The sequence below is a fragment of the Grammomys surdaster genome, unplaced genomic scaffold (assembly GCF_004785775.1).
Source record: "Grammomys surdaster isolate TR1022 unplaced genomic scaffold, NIH_TR_1.0 127, whole genome shotgun sequence".
NCBI lineage: Eukaryota > Metazoa > Chordata > Mammalia > Rodentia > Muridae > Grammomys > Grammomys surdaster.
The window spans coordinates 6,081,834-6,098,074 of NW_021604585.1; the positions used below are offsets into that span (position 1 = coordinate 6,081,834).

The 16,241-nt window shown below is 47.6% G+C and overlaps 1 protein-coding gene across 1 annotated transcript in view; it reads right to left on the reverse strand.

The window, feature by feature from the left end:
- The window catches only part of Sptb (spectrin beta, erythrocytic), a 129,586-nt gene that overhangs the window by 68,003 nt on the left and 45,342 nt on the right, over positions 1-16,241 (reverse strand). Inside the window, exon 2 of the mRNA XM_028790162.1 lies at positions 1,992-2,193. Coding sequence (XP_028645995.1) covers positions 1,992-2,139 — 148 coding nt within the window. The 5' untranslated portion in view covers positions 2,140-2,193. The remainder of the gene's footprint in view (positions 1-1,991; positions 2,194-16,241) is intronic.

The following is a 16,241-nucleotide window of genomic DNA, read 5'->3' on the forward strand; positions in this document are numbered from 1 at the left end:
CAGATTGACATGTTTACTTGGTAACCAGGGTTCTGGTTAAGGTCCAGGCATGGGATTCTTTACTCTGGGAGGGGCAGTGCTCCTGTCCTTTAGGAGGTAAGATGCTCTTGGTGATTGAACAGACTTAACCAAGAACAGCCAGTGCTGGGGGAGGCTGTTATCTGACCAACTAGGGCTGACTATGAAGTTTCCTGTTTGATGCCTTCTCCTGTCTCTTTAACCCATCTCCACCACTTTCCCCTTGGCTTGTCAGGCTTTACCGTTGTGCTTCCCCGGCCAACTGGAGATACTCCGAGCACTTCTGATTTCCCAAATTACACACAGCCCTCACCGCCCAGCTCCTGGCGAATGCCCCCACATTCTGACTCTCTGTGTATCATCTCCTTTGCTTTCTCACTGCTATTTAATTTATGTGCCTTCCCCACAGTTCTTCTCCAGTTCCACTCATGCTAATTAATTGTGAGCCAGTTCATTTTCCCCTAGTAGATTATAAGTCCTTAGAGACAGATGCTATATTGAATTTATCTCTGCGGTTCCCCACTCTCCTTTCATATTTAGCTGGGGGATAGGTTTAAACTTTGTGGGCATACAACAAATAATTACCAAAATGAACTTTACTTAGGTTTCCAGTGTGCGTGTGTATGTGTGTATGAATGTGTGTATGCACACATTAGCTGTGAAATGGATTGAGTCCTATGATGACAAAGGAGAGGAGATGCCACAGTCCCTTTTTGGAGTGAGAAGCCATTCCCAAGGAGCCTAAGTCCCTGCTCCTGCCTCCAGGTTTCCCAGGAACTAAGGCATCTAAGAACAGAGCACAGGGAGGAAAGGAAGAGACAACTTAAGCAGGGCCGTAAGACCAAACCGCCCCCAAAAGTGCTTATGGGAAAGCCTGAGACTTTCTTGCAGGGTAGAAGATGGCAGCAGGCAGTGATGGTGTTCAGGTCCAAGCAGGTGAAGGCTACTCCGCCCACTCACACACACCACCACACAGCCCATATCGCTCAAAGTTGCTTTTGGCCAAAGATTTAGGGTCAGAATATAGTTTCCCTGACGAGTTCCAGGGAGACAACAGAAACAGTTAATAAAGACAGGAGAGGGCCTAAAGAATCAGATCTCAGGAAGAGACTCAGGTGGCAGGAAGAGAAAGACATTCTACTAGAGATTTTAAGATATTCCCCGCCATGCACAAGCATGTGTGTACTTGTACACACACACACACACACACACACACACACACACACTCCCAAAGGAGGAAAAGCCTTGTGCCATACGAGGGCTCACATACAGAGGCTCCACCACAGCAAGGAAGGAAAAGGATCTGTTGAGGGGTTCCGACTTCTGATCCCCATGATCCCAGGCAGTACCTGTAAAGGCTTTACTTAATCCAGGACCTCTGAAAGAGCCTGGCTAAGCTGTTCTCATTCCCCATCTATGTACAACTTAGTAAGACACTGCTGAGCACAGATCCAATCCCAGCTCAAGATGAGAGACGCTCCATGCTGCAAACTCTCCTTCCTAAGGCAGACTGGAAAGGATGCTCTCTGTTTTAATTTCCTATCTTCATCTGGACCACAGAGGCAGCGATGATAACTGTTCTCTCCGTACATAGAGGCAGGGCACTAAGTACACAGGTCACCTCCTGAACTTCTGCCTGTGCAGCCCCTCAGACACTCCTTTACCCAGACTTTCCTCACACTTTGACTTTGGTCGCAGGTCACTTGGGCCAGAGACAGATGGCAGAAACCACCCTCCACCAAAATCACCATTTCCCTGCCTCTCAGAGCAACTGGGAGGAAGTGGGGGATTCTGGGACAAGCTGCTGAAGCCTGTACTCCCTGGGGAAAGGGTGCTCTCTGAACTTGACAAAGGTGTTCTTGTCACTGTCATATGAGAGCTCACATACAGAGGCTCCACCATAGCAAGGGGGGACATGGACCTAATAAGGATTGTGACTGTAACCGTCTGACCCCCATGACCCCAAGCAGTACCTGCCAAGGCCTTGATCCGGGACCTCTCAAAGAGCCTGGCTGAGCTGTTGTCATTATCCAGTTCATCATCTGGGGCATCCCAGCGAGCATTAATCCGGCTGTATGGTGGCTGGTTGCCCACGTTTTCAAACTCCGTGGCCGATGTCATGTCAGCAGGCTCTTCTTAGCAGCTGTGCCTGGCTCAGTCTTCATGGAAGGATCCCTAGGGGACAGCAACACAGTCAAAGGGTTAGCGTCCAAGCCCCTTGCTCTTTTTCTCAGTGGGAACTAGAGAACTCCAACAGAAGCCGACCCTATGGAAGGTGAGCACTGTCAGGCCAGTTCTTCCCCTGGGGTCTCAGGGTCCTGTGTTACAGCAGTGGCAGTGGCTGGGACAGAGGCTGAGAGCTGCATGCGGCAGGGTCAGGATGGCCAGCAGGTGGAGACATCAACCCCAGTGAGCCAGCTTCTTCAGGCCGGCTGCCCAGCTTAAGAGACAGCTCTCCTGGGAGCCAGAGGCTGGGGATTGCGGGATGGGCACTCAAGGAAGAAAAACCTCAAACATGGACTAAGATCAGAAGTCTGCCTGGTGGTGGGGACAAAGACAGGGAGAGAGAGAGAGAGAGAGAGAGAGAGAGAGAGAGAGAGAGAGAGAAGATGAAAGTAGACCGGGTCTGACTTAAATGGAACCAGTGTGGGAGTGAGTGGGGGTGGGGACATTGAGTCTATCAGGCCACCACTGAGACTCCACCCTTAACAACTGGAAAGCCAAGCTGCTGCTTCTTGTTTTTTTGTTTTTTTTTGTTTTTTGTTTTTCCCCTTCTTGAAAGTGTGAGCCGTGTTTGGAGTAAGGTCTCCTGTTGACTCCCTGACCAGACCAAGCAGCCCAGAGAGCAGGGTAGCAGTACCAGGCGTTGTATGCCACGACACAAGGAGAATTGGGTACGTTAGGGACTGAGTGCCAAGGGAAAAGGAAGATCCATGCGATTGGCAAATGCTTTCCAAGGAAGTTTGGAGGTACTCGTGGAAGGATGGGTAGAAAAAGACAAGAATCTAAACAAAGGGGGAAAATGGCAGGAGCAAGATCAATACTGAAGATAAGAAGCAACAGCAAGAATGGGGGAGCTGGCAAGTAACTGGAGGATGAGAGAGGTTGGGGAAAAAAGAGAGACAGGAGGTGGTAGGAGCCATCTTGGTTACCAATGTCCATGGCCATGGGAAACCACTACCTTCTCTCATCTGTACCTGAGAACTCAAGGCATTCCAAGTTCAAGTCTGTATTTCAGAATGGGGGCCCAGAGCCTTCACATTCAAGAGGGTGACCATGGGTGGAAAAGCCAGGGATGTAGTCAAATGGCAAACGGCAATAACTACTAAACTATACGATGTCTTTTTACATATGCCAACACATGGGCTCGCATCCCTGACACGGTCCCCAGGAGGCACGCACGGGCAGGAGAAACAATGCTTGCTCACCACTCTGAGCATGACCTCAGCGCTTGGCCCTTACTTTTCACACTTAGTCACTTCAGACTCTTGTCTCCCAGTCTGATAAATCAATCCCACCACATCCCTTTGAGGTGAGACAGGAGCAAGAATTATCTACCCTAACTGCTCAAGGGAGAAAAGATACAGGATGAGGCCTCCCCAAGGTCGTCTGCCATGACTGTGGTGGCTTAGACGATAGGCCAAACTGTAGCCCTGTTGTCATCCTTGACTGGAATGGTCTTAGGGATGTGGGGAGAGAATTGAGCCATTGGGACAGTGTGCTCCAGCTTCTAGGGCTGAACGAAGGTATTTACTACTCAGGGCAAAGTGGAAAAGCCAGTCATTATCCTAAACACAGTATACCCCACACCATGCCAGGCCTGTGTGCAAGACTTTCTCCCTTTGAACAGCCCGTTCTCCATAATGGACCAGCTGCTTCTAGGGCTGAGCTTTCCCTCTCAATGGTCTGAGCAGAGACAGCTGGGAAGTTTCCTGACTCCTTAAGCCTTCACTACCTCCCTGGAGGAATGCAATGACCACTGGCTTGGAAGTGTGAGTCAGACAGAGGATGACAGGCTGACCACCACATGCAGGGCCACAAGCTTATCCAGTAGCCCCTGAGAGGGGCCAAGTTGCCAGAGGTGAGGTAAGATTGCCTCTGAGCCCCAGAGGTAACCAGACCCTTGCTCACTCCCTTCATCCTGGGCTATTTTTAAGAGTGGCTGAGAGAGGCCCAGGCTGCGTGTGGGTCTGGGAGTGAGATTACCTTAGCTATGGCTCCGTAAATAAGTCTGCCCCAGAAAGATGAGCCCAAGCAGGAAGACCAGCAGAACCAGTGTGCAAGACAAGATTGATGGCCCTGGGTGCAGGAGACCAGGGACACAACAGCAATTCATCCTGCTTAAAGACGCCATCCTTCCTGAGACCGCAGCTCACAGAAAACAGCAGCCAGACAGTGGCTCTGCCAGAAATGTGGGAAAATACATTTGTGTATCTGAACAAATGAGTCTAGTGTATTTGTTTGTTTGTTTGCTTGCTTGCTTGCTTGCTTGCTTGCTTGCTTGCTAATGGAAGGACCAGATCCCTGGGGATAGATACCACAGAAGAAATGAAAATGGGGTCTCTTCCTCCTGACAGCTCCCCTAGCCCCTGCCCAGGTGGCAGTTTTACCAGAGTCAAGGGGTAGTGAGGTGTGTCCACATGCTCAGGCAAAGATGGTCTCAGATGTAAGAGCAGGCAGATTACCTATGGTTATTGCAGAAATGAACAACACCCCTCACCCCAGGCCAAGACAATGAGCCTGAAACCAGATTCAACCCGGTGCTTTCTCAGTGTCATCCATTTCCCTTCTATCACCACCACCAGCCCCTTCAAGGCCTGACTAAAAGAACCACTATGGCTAAAGAGAATAGCGTACAATGGGGTCTCACGGGAGAACATCTGATCAAACGAGGAGCCACACAAATGGCATTCAAGTTGTCATCTGAGGGGAACTTAGAAATGGGATGATGTGATCAAAGCTTCAATGATGTCAGTCGTTGATACATACAGAGTGGCCTTCCATGACTTGTGGAGGACCCCAGTACAGGCCTAAACTTGGACCTCATGCCCTTGTCAGCAAAAGGGGAGGGGGTGTCATATGGGTAGCTCCTTGAGCATTCAATTCCCATTTCACCTCAAAGACCTTCTTAAGCTACCAAACCTCTTATCGAAGAGTAGTTGGGTCTCCTTTGTCACATTACCAGAGTCATCCTTATCCCTTATCTCCAGGTGACATTGCAGGACAAGCCCTAGGGAGCTTGCCTACACAGCTCGACACTGAAAAGCCCATGTGACTATAACAGCACAGAGCGCTCGATCGCCGAAAGAATGGCTTACTCTGAACATACATCCTGGAGGCGCTCACGGCCACCTCTCACACATACCCGGAACCCATCTGCTTCCAGAATGGGTGCTAGGCCTCACAATATGAGCCTCAAGTGCTTTGTCCAGCTCATCAGTGAGGATCTGAGGAAGTGCCAGGGGCTACAGTGTTTTCCCTGTAGGTCTGAGTTATGGTTTATGACAGCTTTCCCCCATCCCCCAGCAGAGAGAATAGTCTTTCCTCCAACCCCAGTCTCCCGACAGTAACCAGTACTCCCTCTTCTACCCCAGGTCCCTTAAAGGCAAGAAGCAAAAACAGTACAGATCCACTGGGAAATGGGGTCACATCAGGGAATGCTACCCTTCCTCCGTGGGGCTGAGTGGAGGCTGATGCAGCCGCTCGCACACTGTCTTCCGTAAGTAGGATTAGACACACCTGATGTTTGTCTTGTCTGGTTGTTTGGTCTGCTCTTACCTGTTTTCTAGTGTGCTCTGTCGTTTATGTTGACCCAACCTGTTTTTAACCTATTTGATACTATGGCAACCCAGGTCAGGAGATTAGATCCTGCAGTTCCCTTGGTTACTTTCTGCAAATGCATCTCCAACAAGGGAACGTGCCCTCCTACCCACTCCTTTCATAAATAGATTGCATATGCGCAGACACTTAAAGAAAAGGCAAGTACATAAACACACACCCACCGAAACAGGGTGAGAACCAATGAGACACCCTTCACTCCAGGAGCCACCACTGTCACGTGACATCTCCACCTAGAAAATACAGTCCAGTCTCAATATGGCTACAACTAGTCACACAGCTCGCAGAACAGTAACCATGGGAGTGTCAGCATAATGGGGCAGGATGGAGGCCTAGGTAAATGCCACCTGTGAGTGGCCTTTCCAGCAGGTGAAAACCACCAGCATCTCTCCTTCCAGAGTGCTCTCTGACTTGCCACACTGTGCAGTTCATATCCCAATCAAGCCTGACCACGGTGACACGGTGACACGGTGTGGCTTAGGATCCAGAGCTCTAAGACTGTAGTTGCCAGCATCAAGGATCCTCATGTATTTGTGATGTTTTGCAATGTCCTGGTTGGTCATTCTTGACTGTCACTGTTTGGTGATGCCTCTCGAAATCCCTGCTGCTGCGGTTTCCATCGTTAGGCAGGGGCTTCAGGCTCACATGTTACAACTTGCCTGCCCTCATCATGGAAACATCTATTAAGAACTGTCTCTGGTCACACTGCTGCTGCTGCTGGAGCAGGGGTGGGGTGGTGTTAACTGAGCTCTGCCATCCTTACAGGGATTTGGTCGGGAAACAGGTGGTTCTTAGCTCTGACACAGGGGTTGGCTTACAAGAACAGTGTTTATCAGTGCTCACATCCTGCTCCACTGGGAACAAGCAGAGGAGAGAAGAGAGACAACAGTCTTATGAGAAAGGTGAGCATCCCTGGTCTACAATGCCCCAAACTCTGAAACTGTTTCAGTTTTGACATGATGCTGCAATCGGAAAATTCCATACCTGGCCTCATCTGATCTTAGGGTCACTAAAAAATACTACATAAAATTACCTAAGGCTCTGTATGTAAGTTGTACATGAAAACATAAATGAATTTCATATGTACACATGAACAGACTTAGGCACCCTTAGGACTCTTCCCAAAAATAAACAAAAAAAGATTTTAAAAAATCCAGCATACTTCAGATCCCACGCCTTTCAGTTTCAACAGAAACTGATGCCATAGCCCTGTTCTCCAGACTCCGATTTTTGTTAAGATTAACACCGATTTATTCTCTGGGGTAAGGTTGAACGCCCATTTTTTCTTTGTCCATTAGGAGGTCCCCGGCCCACAGTCACTTCTCTCTCTCTGAAGAGAGCTGCAGGAGGTGAGGAAGTACAGAGTCTCCAACACTGGAAATGGTCAAGAATAGATTGAAATAACAAATTTCAAATAATTAAGTATTTCTAATAAAAAGGATCAAATGAAAGGACTCCTAGTATCCCCTGAGAATGGGACCAGACTTTGTGTGCAACACAAGGACCTTGACCTGTGATTTTCTTGCCAAAATTGTTGAGCCCTAGAATCAAGTCTCCAGGACTGACTTTCCATTTTCAGGATTTACAGGAAATCAAGAGATTAAGAAAGCAAAGAGACAAATCCAGACCTCTGGGTATCCTACAGACAACTGACTCAGTAAACAAAGCTGAAGAGATGGCTCAATGGTTAAGAGCAGTGACTACTCTTCTAGAGGACCCAGGTTCAATTCCCAGCACACAGAAGGTGGCTCATAACTATTTGTAACTCGTGCATGGGATATACAGACATTTGCAGGCAAAACACCAATACACATAAAATAAATAAAATTAAAAAGAGAGAGCGAGAAGGAAAAAAAGAGACTAGGTGGATTTGTTGTTGTTGTTGTTTTGTTTTCAAAGAGACAGGAATTAAGGATTGTTGTGGATCAAAAGAGACTTAGAAGATGTAACAAGCAAACACTATATAAGTCATTTTGTATCTTAGGGCAATCAAGGCTATCTGAATAACAGACTCAGTTTTGGATGCTAATTAGGAATTATAGTCAGTTGTAATAGGTACAATAATGACATTATGATTATATAAGAAAACTAATGGTTTGAATGAAAATGGTTCCCATAGGCTCATGTTAGCACTGTTAGGAGGTGTGGCCTCGTTGGAGAAAGTGTGTCACTGAGGGTGGACCTTGAGGTTTCAGATGCTCGAGACAGGTCCAGTTTCGCCCTTTCTGATGCCTACAGATCTGGATGTAGAACTCTCAGCTACTCTACAGCACTATGTCTGCCTGCATGCTGCCATGCTCCCCGCCATGATGACAAAGCCAGCCCCAATTAAACGTTTTCCTTTAAAAGAGCTGCCGTGGTCACAGTGTCTCTTCCCAGCCACAGAGTGAAACCCTAACTGAGACAAAACCTACTGTGTATTTAAGCAATGCTGAAGAACACATTGGTGAGCGAGACATGGCACCTAGGATTTGCTTAAATCTGTTTTAGGAATATAGGAAACAAATAAAGCAGATGAGAAAGTTCTAGCAACTGATTTGGGGTGAGATACACATAGGAGTCTGCAATATCATCCCCAAGGCGTCTACAGGAAATTCTTGTAAGAAGTTTAAAGCTAGTTTGATGGCTCATGCTTGGAATCCCAGCATTCAGGATGTGGAGGCAGAAGGACCTCCATCAACTCAAGGCCACAGTTAAGTGTCAGGCCTTAGTCTGATCTGGGCTACACAGTGAGACTCTGTCTCAACAAACAAACAAGCCTTTAATAAAACTTATACTTAATGAAATACTAGATTTATAAAATACAGAAGTCTACCCTTCATTAGAGATATGATCCTAGAGTCTCAAGGAGATGCTTAAGACTTCAGCTAGTTCTGAACTCTATAGAGTGGTTTTCTCTAAAGTACAGATCCATAATAAAGCTTATAAATTAGGCATAGCAGATCAACATGATAATAATAGAATTATAAAATTATAACTATATAATAAAATTATATATAATATGTTGTATATTATATATACGTATATATACATATATACATATATATATAAAATCGCCAGCATCACTACTCTTGTACATTGGCTCCATTAAGCAGAATAGGAGTTATGTAAACTCTAGCTATGACTCGATGAAGGTCACCTGACACTAGAAAGGGGTACGAAGTGAGCGCTGGGTGGAGAGCATCCACAGCGTGGATGGGCGAATGCAGAACAATTGGAAGACTCACATCTACAGAGAGCTGCAAGGCTTCATCATGCCACTCAGCAAAGTCTAAAGCTTACAAATTTACTTCTTCAGTTTTCCACTTAATGCTTTCAGACTGCCATAACCATAGAGGGAAACCACCTCACAGTCATAAGCATGAAATACAAGTGGTGCTTAGAAGACAAGTCAGCACCACCGTGGCCCTAACATCTAGCAAGGTCTGGCTTCTCCTGCCTCCCTCCCTGAGCTCATCTCCCATCTGCAGAAACATCCAAGCCTTCTTTCATCTCTTCAAACTCGGCATGTCTAGCCTACCCCTGGGGCCCTTGTATATGCTGGGCCTATGCCAGAGACACCTTTTGGAGCAACCATGCATGTCTGTCTCTTTCCCATTCCCAAGACTCTTCTTAGAGATCACTCCCTTGTGGCAGTCCTCCCTGGGCACGCTACCTAAGCTGAGTCCTCCCCACCATCCTTGGTCTCAGCACTCTGATCTACTGTCAGAACTGCACTTACACATCTGCCATTGACTTCTTCTCCCCACTCTCTCTTGCCTAGACTGTGGGCTCCATGTAGGCGGGCCAAGCCACACCCATATTCTAGCGCTCAGTGCTGCACCTGGGACACGAGGAGGCACTCAATACTTGGAATCCTCTTAGAGACCAACTCTCATTCTGGAGCCCCTCGACCTCCACCTCACCATATCCATTACCTCGTGTTCTCCTTGCCCCGCTGTCCCACTTGTGTGCACTAAGCATCCATTAGAATCTATTAGCACTAAGGCCAGTTATTACAGGTCTGTAGAGCGCCTTTCACTGGCCATTCCTTCATGTTCTAAAGCTTTCTCTTTACTTCAGACTGTTGCCACTTCTTTCTTACCTGGCTTTGGAAAACGTTCCATTCCTTCCTATGCTCAGGCCTTTCAACCTACCCCTCATAAGAACACGTCCCACCTCTGGAAGCTTCCAACAACACAATCTAATCAACTATGGCACCCAGGGCTGAGCTCATCTCTCTTGTGCTGACTCTGTTCCACGTATCCTGTTGCCTCCACATTCCACGTGTCCTATCCCACACAGGGAAATTCAGCTGTCTCTCTCCTCACACTTTCTTATTTTTACAATGAACACATTTTTTCATTTATAAGTACAATATAGAGCAGTTTTTCAGAATTTAATTGGGGTTACCTTTCCCTCCCAGCCACCCTCCTGGGTCCTCCACTACTTCTGGGCCCAAGTGGAAAGGGGCAGTCAAAACGGGATTAAGGACACTGGTGGGAGCCCAGCCGTGACGTTCCTTCCCAGTCTTCCTTCCTGCCCTCAGCCTCAGTTGCCATGGGTAGGTCAGTGTAGATCCACACAGCCACACAGTCCTCCCTACTTCCCATCTCTCAGACCCTGGCATCAATGTTGTATATAGTACTTCATTTTTGTCAACTTGGTACAAAACTGGAGTCATCTGAAAAGAGAACCGTGGTTAAGGAATTGCTTCCATCAGATTGGCCTGCAGGCATGTCGGTGGGGCATCCCTCTTGATTAATGACTGATAGGATGGGGTCCAGCCCACTGTGGACAGATGGTCCTAGGCTGTACAGGAAAGCAGGCTGTGCGAGCCATGAAAGCAAGCCAGTAACCAGCACTCCTCCACGGCCTCTCCTTCAGTTCCTGCCTCCAAGTTTCAGCCCTGGCTTCCCTCAGTGATGGACAATGACTGTAAGACAAGACAAAATAAACTCTCCCCTCACTGGAAGTTTTGGTCATGGTGATCATTGCAGCAACAAAATGTAACTAATGAAAACGTCTGCCGGGCAGTGGTGGCACACGCCTTTAATCCCAGCACTTGGGAGGCAGAGGCAGGCGGATTTCTGAGTTCGAGGCCAGCCTGGTCTACAGAGTGAGTTCCAGGACAGCCCGGGCTACACAGAGAAACCCTGTCTGTAAAAAACAAAAACAAAAACAAAAAACAAAAACAAAAAAAAAACAAAAAAAAGAAAAGGACAGAAAAGAAAAGGTCTAGACTTTTCTCCTTCCACCATGCTTTAACAAGCTCACGTCTTCCCATCCTAAGCAAAACTCTTTCCAAGCCACTGCCTCCCACCTTTCAAGACCAAACTTCTTAACAAAGTTGCCAAGGACACAAGCAGGTAATGGACATAGGAAGAAACCAGCAGGGCCAAGAGAGGGTCAGGCCTCTCAGAACTGAGAAATGTAGACTGAAACAAGGAGGTGAAGGCAATCCTTAGCAAGCTAGAGCACGAGGATGATGAGGGCGGAGGCTACCAGCAGTGTGGACTGGTCCAGCACAACACCACACACATCAAGGGGCCTATAAGTTGCTTGCTGAACAAATGCGCAAGACTGGGAAATGTCCCTAGGATGAGGAGAGTTCTTCTGTAGAGGACTTAATATTTAGAAGTCAAGAAGGCAGAGTCTGGGAACATGGCGTATGCCTTCATGCTGAGGACTGGTCATCAATACTCAGTGCTCTCACTGTTGCTCCCGCCCCTCAGTCACACACTCCCAGCACCTCTTCTGTTGCTAGACCGGGTGGCTCGAGAGATGGCCAGTGGCACTGGGCCCAAGCCCTCCGAATCTCTTGTATACCTTAAAACCTCTGACCCAGTCCCTGCCTCAGCACCTTCAATCACAAGACTGAGAAGAGCAGCAGCTTCCCTAGATGCTTCTGGACAGGAAGGTCTTCCCCACTTCATGCAGAAGTCTCTCCTGTCGCCTTCCTGTGCCACAGAAATGCCAGTCACAGAAGGATTTCAACCCCAACATCTCCACCACACAAACACAAGCAGCTATTTTAAAAGACGGACTTTTAAATAATGTATAAGTTATGGGTGCCAATTTATTCATTCACGTTGGAGCTTTTACAATAACTCAATTAAAGCTCATCTTTTAGTTCGGGCTCACAAGGACTCCTGAGGGAACAGGTGCTGGCCAAGGGGTTTTCCCATCCTTGGCCAGGGCACCAAGCCTGACTTCATGGGGCCATCCTCTGGGGACATTTAGGAAGTTGTCTGCAAGAGGCAGCTCCAGACTCAAGCAGAGGTAACTGCAACTTCTTGAGGCTTGGCATCAGTTCGTGCCTCACCCAGTCTCCCGGGCCTTCACAGGAGCATGTTAGCCACTTGGCCCTTGCCTGAGCTCTGCTGGAGGGGAGGCACCAGCCATGAGCTTATGAAAGTCACACTGTAGGCCACGCTCCTCAGGAGCGATATCAAACTCTCTAGATCATCGATGCTCAACCTTTGGGGGTGGACTGGCTGGTTCTGTGTGTCAACTTGACACAGGCTGGAATTATCACAGAGAAAGGAGTTTCCATGGAGGAAATGCCTCCATGAGATCCAGCTGTAAGGCATTTTCTCAATTAGTGATCAAGGCGGGAGGGCTCATTGTGGGTGATGCCATCCCTGGGCTGGTGGTCTTGGGTTCTATAAGAAAGCAAGCTGAGCAAGCCAGGGGAAGCAAGCCAGTGAGTAACATCCCTCCATGGCCTCTGCATCAGCTCCTGCTTCCTGACCTGCTTGAGTTCTAGTCCTGACTTCCTTTGGTGATGAACAGTAGTGTGGAAATGTAAGCTGAATAAACCCTTTCCTCCCCAACTTGTTTCTTGGTCATGATGTTTTGTGCAGAAATAGAAACCCTGACTAAGACAGGTAGTGACTTCTTTGGGAGTCACATATCAGATATTTACAGTATGATTCATAGCAGTAACAAAATCACATTTATGAAGTAGCAATGAAATAATTTTATGGCTGGGGGGGGTCACCACAACATGAGGAACTGTATTAAAGGGCTGTAACATTAGAAGTGCTGAGAACCATGGCCCTGGATGATTGTAAAGCAGAGCTGGGCTAGGGATGCCTTAGCTACTATTTGCCTGTTGCTGTGATAAAATACTTTGACCAGAGCAAGGGTCTATTCTGGCTCACAGTTAGAGTGGATAGTCCATCATTTTAGGGAAGCCATGGTGGCAAGGGATCGAGGCAGCTGGCTTTATTGCATCCATGGTCAGAAGAGAGAGACAGAGACAGAGAGATAAAGATAGTCAGAGACAGAAACAGACAGACAAAGACAGAGAGAGACAGCCAGCTAGAAACAGATTGGTACTGATACTCTGTTAACTTTCCCCCTTTCTATTCAGTCTAGGATCCAACCTCAGAAAATGCAGCCACCTCCCTTAGTCAGCCTAACCAAGGCAATCCCTCACAGGCAGGGTCAGAGGCTAACTTAATGTACATGATCCTTCACATGTGTGTCTGGAGGCTTGCCAGGTGAGTCCAGATCCTGACAAGATGATAGTCAACACTAGCCATAACAGAAGGGAGCCCAGAAGAACTGAGATGTACACATCTTAATGTATACCAACACCCCCCCCCTTACCGCATGCTCACCTGACCAAACTTAAACAGCGCTGTTGCTACTATGGCGGCCATTACCCCACTCTGTCAAAATAAAAGACCTAGCTTGAAATCCTAACTGCTGTACTTAGTAGTTGTGTTCTACAAGTTCTTTAACCATTCTGGGCCTCAGTTTCCCTGAGCTGCTATGGTACAACTACTTTGCACACCCATGTCTTGGTGCTCCACTTCCTGCTCACACAGTTGAGATGCATTTCTTAGCCACCCTTCTGCTTAGGTGAGGCCAAGAACTAAGCAAAAGTGACCTGCATCTCTTCAAGGTCTTAGGCATCAAATCCTTCCCCATCGTTCTCTGATCTTTGCCCCTAAGCTCCTAGAACCAAAGAACCAGGGCCAGAAGACAGAGGGAAACTGGCTTCCTAGATGACTAGGGTGGACAGCTTCCTTCCAGTGCATATCACTCTCCTTGCCTATGAAGCCTGTGAGGAATAAAAGTTCCTTTTGCACACACGTTCCTCCAGTCCACTCAACATCCACCACACAAACCTGAGTAAGCGATTATATGAAGTTACACAACCGTGATGCAGAAACCATATACTGCTACAGCCCAAGCTATTTACCAAACAACATGCCGCGTATGTTCAGCCTTGTGAATTCGATCACTATGCTCTCATAGAAAAGATAAAGGAATACTGGAAGTGGAGTTTATTGTCAGCCCACTGTTCTCCCTGAGACCCTTTTCCCTTTCTGCTTGTTCACGCTGTCCTAAACTGCCTTAAAGCCAGGTCCCTCCACTGAGTAGACCAGCCCTTCCTCCTTCCTCAGACCTACTGACCTTCCCACAGCCAAGCAAGACTGACACTGACAACCTAAAGCCCTGTCACTGTAAAGAGAAGGGAGCTGCGATCGCTTTACTGGGAAGACTCAAAGGAGGGAATGCCAAAGAGGCAGGTTTGGAGCCAAACCAGGCCAATGGGTGAGACACGGTTGGCTGGACAGACAACTTACCAACTTCAAATAATGCAAGGGAGGTAACGAACCATGGTATCTGCAGAGAAGGCCCGCTGTACCCTGTCTGCCCCTGGAAAGTATGGACTTCTCACTACGGCTTTGTGCTGTAACTCTGGTCTAGTTACTTTTCTTGTCACTATGATAAAAAACAACTTAAGGAAGAAAGGGTTGAAGAGCACAATCTATGGGGTGGGAAAGGCAAAAGGCAGCAGGAACCCAAGGCAGCTGGCCCCACTGCATCCTAAGCAGGAAGCAGAGTGAGTTAAATTAGCTTGCTTTCTCTTGGGTTTTCAGCCCAGACAGTGGTTCATAGAACGGTATCATCCACATGTAGGATGAGTCTTCCTACTTCAATTAACCTAATCTGGATAATCTTCAGATGTACTCAGAGATTTGTTTCCATAGTGATTCTAAATTCAATCAAATTGACAATCACGATAGGACTGGAGTGGTTGTTTAGTTAAGAGCACTGTCTGCTCTTCCAGAGGACCAGGACCAGGATTCAATTCCCAGAACCCATACGGCAGCTCACCACTGTAACTCCAGTTCCAGGGGACCCACACCCCTCACACAGACACACATGCATTCAAAACACCAGTGCATACAGGATAAAAATAAACGAAAAACAAGACAGCCACATAAAATAAAACGGAACAAGGAGGAACGCTTTGCCAGGCGGTGGTGGCACACGCTTTTGATCCCAGCACTTGGGAGACAGAGGCTGTGAGGACAGCCAGGGTTACACATAGAAACCATGTTTTGAAAAACCAAACCAAACCAAACCAAACAAACAAAGGATTGGCCACCACAGAGAAAGACCCAGGTTAGGGAGCAGGGGTTGCCCAAGGTTTGAAATGCAGCCCACAGTCAGACTGAAGGCTCCAGCGCTGGCCTCTGAGAGTCCACTCATACTCAGCTTCACTGCGTACTTACCATAGCCAAGAGACTGGATGAATTTCCTAGTCCCACTCTGATATTTGATTACAGAATAAAGACAAGCATTCGGGGCTGGAGAGATGGCTCAGTGGTTAAGAACACTGACTGCTCCTCCAGAGGTCCTGAGTTCAATTCCTAGCGACCACATGGTGGCTCACAACCATCTGTAATGGGATCTGATGCCCTCTTCTGGTGTGTCTGAAGACAGCTACAGTGTACTCATATACATATATAATAAATAAATTTTAAAAAAGCAAGCACTCACCAGTTGTCTATAACTATTTATGAATTTAAGAAACACCTATGAACTATAGAAAGAATCCCCAACTCTATTACTTAGATCTAAATATACAAAAATACTTAACTCTTTTTTTTATTGGATGTTTTATTTGCATTTCATATGTTATTCCCTTACCTCACTCCCCCTCTCCCCTGCCCAGAAACCCCCTATCCCATCACCCCTCCTCCTGCTTCTCTGCAGATGTGCTCCTATCTAGCCCCCCCATTCCCACCTCTCCACCCTCAAATTCCCACCCACTGGGGTATCTAGCCTTCATGAGACCAAGGATCTCTTCTCCCACCTATGCCCGACAGGGCCATCCTCCCTTACATATACAGCTGGAGCCATGGGTCCCTCCCTAAGTGCTCCCAGGCTGGTGTTTAGACCCTGGGAGCTCTGGTTGGTTGGGATTGCTACTCTCTTCATGGGGCCACAAACCCTTTCAGCTCCCTCAGTCTTCTCTCTAACTCCTCCATTGGGAACCCCATGATCAGCTCAATGGTTAGTTGTGAGCATCCGCCTCTGAATATGTCAGACTCTGGCAGACCTCTAAGGAGACAGCTATATCAGGCTCTTGTCAGCAT